Below are 10,631 nucleotides of genomic sequence, written 5' to 3'. Positions count from 1 at the left end.
AACCTTCCAATCACTTCATTGTTAAAGTCTACGTACTATCGATTAGGATCACTATTTGGTAAAAGAGGTCATCAATGGACAAAAATGTTGGCCTTTGACCAAGTTTTCACTGATAATTGCAACAAGGGGATGGCTGAAAAAGTTAGTAAAGCTAACACACATAACGTAATGCAATTCTATCGCGAGAGGTTCTATTCCATGGTCCATGAAAAGATTAATCAGAATAATGGTCGACCAATCGTTACTTTCAGCGTTGATCTTAGGAAACAACATTGCGATTGTGGGAAATTTCAGACATTTCACTTACCTTGCTCCCATGTAATCGCAACATGTTCGAGTATATGCCAGGACTACTCCATTCACATACTAGACGTGTTCAAAATTCTTAACGTCTTCAAGGTCTACAAGGAGAGTTTCCTAGGACTTTCCCATGAGGAGAATTGGTCATAATATGAAGGATTTACTCTTTGCCACGACGACTCTATGAGAAGGAGGAAGAAAGGCACCCAACCAGCACTCAGATTAGAACCGAAATGGACAACGTTGAAAAGGAAAAGAGAAGGTGTGGGATTTACTGCGAAATAGGACACATGCGTAGGAAATGTCCAACTGTTGCAGGACCCTCTAAATGATTATGCTATTTTTTTGTTATCAACTATTATGCACGTACTATGTTATCAACCCTTGTGTATTTATAATGTCTTTTGGGAACAAACATTATGGAATACATTTGATAATAAAAGGCTTCTGGTTAAAAATTACAATCACAATAACTTATCAACAACAACAACAAACACAAGTGGACCTTCAACTTCTCTGTTAACTTCACAACTATTTGCTGAACACATACACTGAACATCTACATCATTTTCTATACAATCCAGGTAATACATGTACGTATCATCGGGGCTTGCATTAGTCAACGTTATGTATGGACAACGATACTCTACTTTTCTCACCTTCATACGACGTCCGACCAATTGTCGAAAATCAGTGTGGATTGATGCAATCAGTGTTCTGAAATTCCATTGCGGATCTAGGCAAATACTGATTTTTTTTATCTTGCCCATAAAACACAAGACTCTAAACAGACATTCTTACCAAAACAATTTGCTGTGTGATCTGAATTACATTCTACAATTCAAGCTATTTATAGAAAATTAAGACATGAATACTCGGTTATTCATTGGCCGAGACACTATAAAGACAAAGCAATTCCTCGATCAATAAATGTCATGGATGATAATATTATTTAAAAATAATATTAATTAATTAAATCTATTAAAACAATTTTAAAAATAAAAAAAATAATGACTTCATTCACTCGGCCATCCATTTGCCGAGTTCACACAAGGCCAAACAATCTCTACAAGACTCGTCCAACCAATGGCCGAGTCAATACTAGGCAGAAAATTCCTTCAACAACTCGTCCATCCATTGAGCGAGAGGATGTTGTAAAATAGGACATCCTACAAATTTAATTTTAAAGTGGGGATATTGGAAATAAACTTTCAAAAACAGGACAAAACATTAAAAAAAAATCCCCATTTTACCTCACTCCCCATTGCAATTTTTTTTAACACATTACAGGAGAAAATAACATTTTTTCTTTTGGTGAAAGTGCAACTTTGGTTCAAACGTTGTTTGCTAAAATAAGTGGAAAAGACTCATAATATGTGATTCAAATATGATGGTGATCCTCTTCTAGCCATGCTTATGCATGAACGAGACAAAAAAACATAGAGAATGAGGGTAAGTATGTTATGATTCGGATGAACTTGAGCTTTTTGTGGTGATAAGATTGTGAAAGAAATTAAACTATGAGTGTGTCTTATTTATATTTAATACACAATTTTAATGCTGGTAAAATTCCGTGGTGTTTGCACTTTATTTCAAGAGATGCAAATCACAGAATCATAACTCTTTGCTCTCCAATGAAGTCCTATCACATTGGCTATAATTAACGAACAATTATTTCCTAACATAAGGATATCTTTGTGAAGTTTGTTGTTGCAAACAACCTCAAATATGGAATTTTGGTCAACTACTATATAATAATTTTCTCTGTCTTATTTGTACTACTTTTTCATTGTTGCTTGAGACTTCTGCTGATGTTTTAATAAGTTTGTGGAGATTCAATTTAACCATAAGGTAAGAATTAACGGAGTTGCTATCAAAACATACTTGTGAAAAATGTATTTGTCAGTTCTAGGATCTATACAAGAATTATCATTCTTTTTATATGTTTTTCTATGCATCCCCGGAGCAAGGAAGAATTATCATTGTTTTTATATGTTTTTCTATGCATCCCCGGAGCAAGGAAGAATTATCATTGTTTTTATATGTTTTTCTATGCATCCCCGGAGCAAGGAAGAATTATCATTGTTTTTATATGTTTTTCTATGCATCCCCGGAGCAAGGAAGAATTATCATTGTTTTTATATGTTTTTCTATGCATCCCCGGAGCAAGGAAGAATTATCATTGTTTTTATATGTTTTTCTATGCATCCCCGGAGCAAGGAAGAATTATCATTGTTTTTATATGTTTTTCTATGCATCCCCGGAGCAAGGAAGAATTTCTTTTACGCTCAATTAAAATAAATGTGACAGAAAAATTGGAACAAATCAATACATAATTATTTATACATTTATTTTGAGTTAATTATAATAATTATTTATGCATGTATTGTGTTTATTATTTTGTGTGTTTTGTTTGATTATATTTTTTTTCTTGGTTACTTGTTAAAATGATCAACTCAGACATGGAAGAAGGTAGAATTGAAAAGGAGGATAGAGATCGAGGTTTTTTTCAAAGAAAATAGTAAATATAATAAAGGTAATGCTAACTAATGCTCTTGAGGGCATTGGTTAAGAATTTCTAATAAAGAAAATATTTTATGTTTTGTGCATACATAAGGTATTTTTTTTTAAAAATTGATTATTTCGATTTTTAGTTCATTTAATATAAATATTTTTAGAAAACATTTGTCTTTTTAATCTATTAAAAATAATGCTCAACTTATATTTTTTACTCTCTCTATTCCATAATGAGTGATTCATTTAGAATAAAATAGTGTTCCAAAATGAATGATCCATTTCAATTTTCAAGACATATTTTTCAATTTTATCCTCTAATTAATATTTCTTTTATGACATAATTAGTCACTAAGTCTTTTAACTTAATTTAATGTTTTATTTTAGTCTTTTAACTAAAAAAAGTTACAAGTTAGTCCTTTAACTTCACATTTGTTATCCTATTTGGTCTCTTCCGTCAATTTCTGAAGAAAAAAAAACGTTAAGTTTTGGTGACGTAGTGTGACTGATTTATACAAATGGTCTTATTGTCACACCACGTCACTAGAACTTAAGTTTTTTCAACAGAAATCGACGGAAAAGACCAAATAGAATAACAAAAGTGAAGTTAAGAAACCAACTTGTAACATTTTTTTAATTAAGGGACTAAAGTGAAACATTAAATTAAATTAAATGAGTAAAACATGTATTAAGCCTACTTTCATCATTGTCAATACATGATAAGAGTATTTTAATAAAAATATCATTATCTCTCTTTTATTTATTCATTGTGGAATGAAGGAAATATCTCTTAACCTGTGCCCCATAACCAGTACACTAGTTAGCATTTCCCATATAATAAATGTATATTCTTTTATATTTGACTTTCTATATTCATAGTAACTTATATGAATTAATTTCTTAGAATAAAAATTTATAAAAATTGATAATAAAAATTGAATATGCAAAATGCATCATACATTATCATTTAATGACTACCAATATCTTATATAATTATTATCTAATAAATAATAATAATAATAATAATAATAATAATAATAATAATAATAATCTTTATGTTTTTGTTAAAAAAATATCTCCTTTGGCTATTATTTTTTTTATCACAACAATATTAATTATGGTATTATTTATTTATTATGTGTATATAATTATGTCCTCTAATTCATTTCTAATAATAAATTGATGTATTTTTTCTAACAATATTTTTTAATATATCAACATAAATTGATATCAAAATAAATTATTATCTAACAATATTTTTTTCTCAAATTTATTTATTATGTGTATAATTTTTTTTTTCTAATAATAAATTTATTCTTTTTTTATTGAGGAATAAATTAATAAAAATATGATAAGATGCCATAAATATACAGAAGGTATTTAACGAAAAACTATATAAAGGGTTTATGAGAAAGTCAAAATAATAATAAAAGGTCAATTCTATTCTCCACACCCCCATACAATAGCCTCGTAGCCTTATAATAATGAAATGTTACATTTGTCTAACAGAAGATTTGTGAAAAGGTACATAATGAGAACATGATGCATGAAAGGAGATATATGAAAAGACATGTAATGAATGCAAACGTGAAAGAAAATCAAAATATCTTGCTCTTGATACCATCAAGATATAAAATGGCAAATGTCATACATCATAAAGGAAAAGGCAGAAGAAAAAAAATTATTTTGTTGTATGTATTAAAAATATATTTTTTAAACATCAATAATATTTGGGAGTCCGGGAGAGTCGGGAGCACCAATAATACTAATGCTCTATGATCACAAGAGAGGGAGACACCGCATCTCAACCCAAAACATTAAGGTGTTAGGTAAATGAGTATTCTCTCTTATAAATCCAACATTCCATTTATTCATAGATGATATAGGACTTTAACCACTCACATTTGCATCCAACATTCTCCCCAACAAGTGTGAGTCCCCCACATCCGATAACAGGATCTAACACCGAATCCAACTATTATAAACAAGTTTGACCTTGCTCTTCTTCGACTCGTCGAAATCTGCTAATCACGATTTTCGACCAGTCATATGATTCTAACAGCCCGTGTCGAGAAACCAAATCTTAGTGTCAACATGCTCACCTGCAACTCCAGCCAAAACCACCATGTCTTCATAATCATCTGAATCTTCGCGTGCAAGGTTGGCTCATTCATTCTTGTCTTTCTTGTACCAACAGTTCTTGACCAAGTAACCCCATTTTCAATGGTATAGCACTGCACACCTTCTTTTATCTTCTTTGTCTTTCTGATAAGAGTTTCCTTCTCGTCTTTTTGAGGATTAAGAAGCACTATCACTGACCTTATGATTTTGAGGGTTCGACCAAGACTTTTTGCTCTGAGTCTTGTCTCCTTTTCCCTTGAAACTTTTGGAACCACCATGTTTCTTCCATGTCTAAGCCTATAGAGCTTGTATCGAATCTTGAACACATTTTCTTTCGACAGTCCCTGATCTCATGTGCCTCCAACGAACCAGCCAAATCTTCCAATTTTAATGTTTCAAGAGTGTTTGATTCTTGAACAACAACAATAACATGACCAAATTGAGAGGTCAACATACACATTACCTTCGAGACATATTCTGCAATCTTTTATTCTTCTCCCATATGCAGTAATTCATACTGCCTTTGCAACGTCTGCAATTTGACGACTTTAATCTTCTCACCTCATTCGTAATACTTGACAATAATATCCCATGTCTCATTTGCAAATTCAGCATGAGATATCTGATCAAAGTTCTGTGCATCTACCTCCGATTGAATATAAAGCGTAACCATGTAGTCTTTCTTCTTGGTATCCTTGTTCGCGACTCTCTAAGTGTCAGTTGCATTCTCATCAAGCTCAGGAACGCCATTAGTAACCACTTCCAGAGTTTCATGAAAGTCAAATAGAGATTGCATTTGTTTTCTTAATCGGGTCCAATTCTTGCCATCAAGAATTGGAAGAGAATTCAGAATGTCATTGTTACCATTCATCTTTGCAGCAAACGATCTTGTTATAGGATATGGGGGACTCACACTTATGAAGGTGTAAAAAACACAAGAAAATGGGGGTTTGAATTGGATTTTAAAAACAAAAGTTTTTTACCAACTCAAGAACACCACACAAAACTAAGAACAAAGAGATAAAAAAACACAAGTATTTTTATCCTGGTTCGCTTGAAACTCAAAGCTACTCTAGTCCATCCGCCAAGGTGATTTCGCCTTATACACAAGGACTTAATCCCTTATAATCAACTGATTACAAAAATCACAAAGAATAATCTTCTTTGTCTTCTCAAGGATCCGACTATACCCTAGTCTCCTTAAGGAATCACAAACAACAAGTTTGAATAAAGGTTTTGTGTTTACAAGTTGCTTATACAGAAGATTTTTTTTACACAAATGAAATACGAACACTTAAAAAAAGTAGGCACAAAGTTTAGAGCATTTTCACGTAGAAAACAGTCTTGTAAAATTGTTGCAGTCGTCTTTTCTTCAAGTCTCCAAGTCCTCTTTATATAGCATGAAAAACAAACCGTTGGAGGGCAAGTCCGGAATAATCAAAATATAGATGTCCACTAACGGATTAATGATAGGTGTGAAGAATAGTATTGTCCTTTGCCCACGTTATCAGGTAGTGTAAGAAATACTTTGTTTGTACCATGTACTATTTAATCACGTATCCATTTTGATCTTATCTTCAAATTCATTGGCTTCTAATGAATAGATGATGAAACATGAAATGAAGAAAAACACGGCTGGATTCAGAAACTTGATAATCTTCAGTCAGAACCTTGACAGTGTCAGTAGTCTGGCTTGAGATCTTCAGAATCTTCAGACTCTTTAGTTAGAACCTTGATAACCTCAACGTCTGGCTTGAGATCTTTAGAATTTTCAACTAAGTAACAAAATTTCATAAGCTTTCCATTCTTCAGAAGCTTGATGATCAGAGTCACATCCAGAAGCAGAAGATGAGATAACATTTCAACAATAATATAGCGTCTTTCCAGAACTTCTCAGGAGTGAATCAACACAGAAGCAGAAAGAACATCGCAACAACTTGACATCTTTCAGAACTTCTCATGAGTGATTAACGCATAAGCGGAATTCATAACAAATGTTCAGAAACTGATGATAATACACGTCATAAACTCAGAATCAAAACTGGTTGTTAAAGCTACACAATAACAAACCATTTGGGTATCAAAATTGTTCTCACACAAATACAACATTGTTATCATCAAAAATCAAGGTATATATGCATAGGTAAATCTTATTCTAACAAATTGTGGGGGGAATATTGGGTGGAAGTGTGAGTGTTAAAGTCCCACATTGCCTACGAATGGGTCAAATATTGGATTTATAAGAGAGAAAACTCATTTACCTAACACCTCAAAGTTTTGGGTGAGTATGTGGCGTGTCTCTCACAAAGATGTGTTGCTCTAAAAGAAAAGCCAAAAAGTAAAAATGCTCCCTCGTATTGAACCTTCGAATTGACCCCGACAGTGATATCATAAGCTTTTGGTTCGAGTGAAGGGACCGACTTACTTGTATCGAAATTCCCTACTAGTTTGTTTTGTTGATTTGTATCCCTAGATGTCCTTAACTAGGTTGTGCTGGTTGATTTTTTGAACCAAATGGATTATTTTGGGGGTTCTAGTGTGTTTGTTTTAAGTTTTTGGTATTATAGTTACGTTGTTTTGTTTATGTTAAAGAATACGACATTTACATTAAGACTTGTTAAAGTTTTATATGTGTTGTTAAAATTTGTCAGTCTCTTTGATAATGATTAAGAATTTTGTAAATTATGTAGTAAATCAAATTGTAAAATAAAAATGGTGGTCCGACCCGCAAACCTGTCAACTCGTTAATAAACGGGAAGGACTTGACTTTTGAGCTCGGATGTCTAAGTTAACCCTCCCCACTTTTGGATGGGCTTAAAAGGTGCAGGCCTGAACGGGACAGATCTCCTGTTTTGCCACCCCTAAAGCCATGCATGTGTATCACACATATACACGTCTATTATTTTTACAATATTTTTTCACCATCACTATTCGGTCTATTGGACTGATTAATCCTGTTCGGAGAGCAATTTTGACATTAAATGGTTTCACCCTCGTCCCGATCACAATTACGGGAAATCGAACAATGATACTCCCTACTAATTCCAGCGCAATCAAAAGGTTTACAACATAGACCCCAAATTTTGGAGGGCCCCAAAATTTTAAAAAATCCAATTTTTTTTATATTAATATTAATAAATATAAAAAATAATATAAAAAATCAAATAAATTTTTAAAAAATAATAATAAAAATTCAATACATTAAAAAATGAGATTCATCAAAGTCAAAATAATTATTATTTTATTTTATTTTTATTAATATATAGGTATATTTTTATGTGTTATTTTTAATTATTATAATTATATATTTTTTTTAAAAAATTTAACCTATTTTTAAATTTGAACCTAACCTCTAATTTGATTGGACCGGCTCCACCAATCACAACTTTACAAACTAACTATTAGGAACTTTATTCAATATTTAATAAATAATAATTTAATAGCACATGCGATGCAATTCATGAACAATAATTGAATACAACATGCCATTACATAGCACGCACGGGTAAATTCTATTTCTATGTCTTTCACAACACACGTCCACTTCTCCATTCCTATATACAAGTTACATTTTATACTCCAAATTGTTCCCACAATCATAATAACAGAATAACTTCTACCTTGTATCAAAGACAAGGTTGCCACAACCATAATGATGCAGAGAATGTTTCACTTCCACTGCAAAGACAAGGCCGTTAGTAGCAATATAAGAGCTAAGACAAGGCCGAATGAGTCTGAACCAAAACCAGTTGTAGCTACATTGTCTCATCTTCTTGTCCTTGAGCTTGCATTTGAAAACAATCAAAGAGGTGATGAAAAGCAGAAAAGAATGGTTAAGCAGCGTCTGAAAATTTTATCGAGTTTTCAAGAGAAGAAGAAAGAGTTGAATAGTTTCATTACAGCCAAATGGAGAGCTAGTAGGAAGAAGGTTAGTTCGTGGAGATTGGTTAAGATTCCCTCCAAATTTACTGTTGTTGGTCTCAAGATGAAAATGATAAGGTGTCTCGTGAAAAAGAAAGTGAGAAAGCAATTTGAAAATGAAAGTGTTGTTGATGATAATGAGAAAGAGCTCTGCAAAAAAAGGATTCTGATGGGACGAAGATGCAAGCCATTGTTTTCTCCTAGCCCACGCTACTTGAGTTATAATAAGGGCAGGCTTCTCTTACCAGAAATTGCTTCTTGACAAATGTTAAGCTGATTATCCAAAGATATGCTATTCTTTCAAAACTTAACATCACCATAAGTTGGTGCAACTTTCTCATCATCAATGTTACTATTAGGCAAAATTAAGTATGTGCTCCTTTAATAAGTTTAACCTTTAGTTAAAGTTGGTCCTTTAATATTAAGTTTTTTGCTTTTCCGTATTGGTCTTTATGTTATATTTTGTTTGCACAACAACCCTTTTAATAAGTTTACTTGATAAGAAATATGTATAACATTATATTTAGGAATAACTTGTAGATATGTTACATTCATTCTTTTCGTTTCTTTACTCTTTTTGTTTAGAGTTTTTATTTTAATTGATGAAATACAATGAAATTGAGCAGAATAGAATGAAATAAGACTATGTACAATCGTTTTGGATTGGAAAAAAGAATATGGAATGGAACGGAACTCGTTGAAATGTATTCTATTCAATTTTATAGCTTACACACATTTTGGTACCTTTTGAATTTTATAGAATAACAATTTTGTTGGATTATGTTCCGCGGGAGAACCAAAATTGATCGGTGTTCGGAGGTTGTAAATTGCAACGGTGAACTTAAGTTTCTGGTGCGGTGAAAGAAGGGTTGGCCTGCAAGGATAGGACTCCAACTCTCAAATCAGTATGAGAGTATGATGACCGAATGAAATTTGAATTCAAATTGTACCAGAGAAATCATGTGTTTTCTTTTATGTAGAGTAGTTATAACAAATTGTTAATCTTTAGGTGTGGAGTGCGGAGATCCGTCTGATGGATCTTGGACTTAGACCACCTGCACTCTAGACTAGGATAACGTCTCGGCTCCGTGGTTGGCACAATGGATCAATGTGTCCTCTGGATTGTAGCTATTGGACCTTTTGAATGGCGCATAGCAGTTGTCCCCCAAGTACTTGCATATACTTTGTAAGGTGAGACTTTGTTGCGTTTTTCCTCTTCTAACGAATGTAGCCCGACTTGAGTGAAAAATGACGTCATTGTCATGGGGAATTCACGCATTAAATGCACCTTATAATTGAGATGTTTTTCATATGATTTATCATGATGGGTACTAGAGTACTTGAGTGTACTTATGAGTAAATACAGATCGTTAATGGTGTTTATTTTATTTATTTTAGTAAGACATTACACGGTACCCACCATGTGTTTGTTAGACGAAGGCAACGATCTAGGGGGGGGTGAATAGATCACAATAAAAAAAATTCTGATTAAAAATTCTATTTTGAAAATATTTACTATGGCAAGCGAAAGTAATTTCGGATCGACACTCGTCTATCCTGAACCGTTATCGGAAAAATCATATATATGTTTAAACCGTAACGAAAAGCGTATACTAATGATGAGAAAGTAAATCGATATGTTTTACAAAAATACGTTTGAACTAAATCACACAATGATAATCAATTTCCAATGAAATAGAAAACGAAAAATTGACAAAGACAATTGATCGAACACTTAATATGCCAACAAATTATCAAATACTTGGTGTGCAATA

The 10,631-nt window shown here is 32.5% G+C and overlaps 1 protein-coding gene across 1 annotated transcript; it reads left to right on the top strand.

Moving 5' to 3' along the window:
• The first annotated feature begins 8,587 nt into the window (after nucleotides 1-8,587).
• On the top strand, nucleotides 8,588-9,118 carry LOC127095487 (uncharacterized). Its single transcript, XM_051034168.1, has one exon. It carries the CDS (start codon nucleotides 8,588-8,590, stop codon nucleotides 9,116-9,118), a length of 531 nt encoding a protein of 176 aa, XP_050890125.1.
• Nucleotides 9,119-10,631: the final 1,513 nt, after the last annotated feature.

The sequence above is a fragment of the Lathyrus oleraceus genome, chromosome 6 (assembly GCF_024323335.1).
Source record: "Lathyrus oleraceus cultivar Zhongwan6 chromosome 6, CAAS_Psat_ZW6_1.0, whole genome shotgun sequence".
Classification (NCBI taxonomy): domain Eukaryota; kingdom Viridiplantae; phylum Streptophyta; class Magnoliopsida; order Fabales; family Fabaceae; genus Lathyrus; species Lathyrus oleraceus.
The sequence above is the reverse complement of the archived record's forward strand: the minus strand, read 5'-3'. Positions and strand labels throughout refer to the sequence as shown.

Coding starts and splice junctions, on each gene's coding strand:
- LOC127095487 (XM_051034168.1), top strand. CDS start 8,588: ATGATGCAGAGAATGTTTCACTTCCACTGCAAAGACAAGGCCGTTAGT.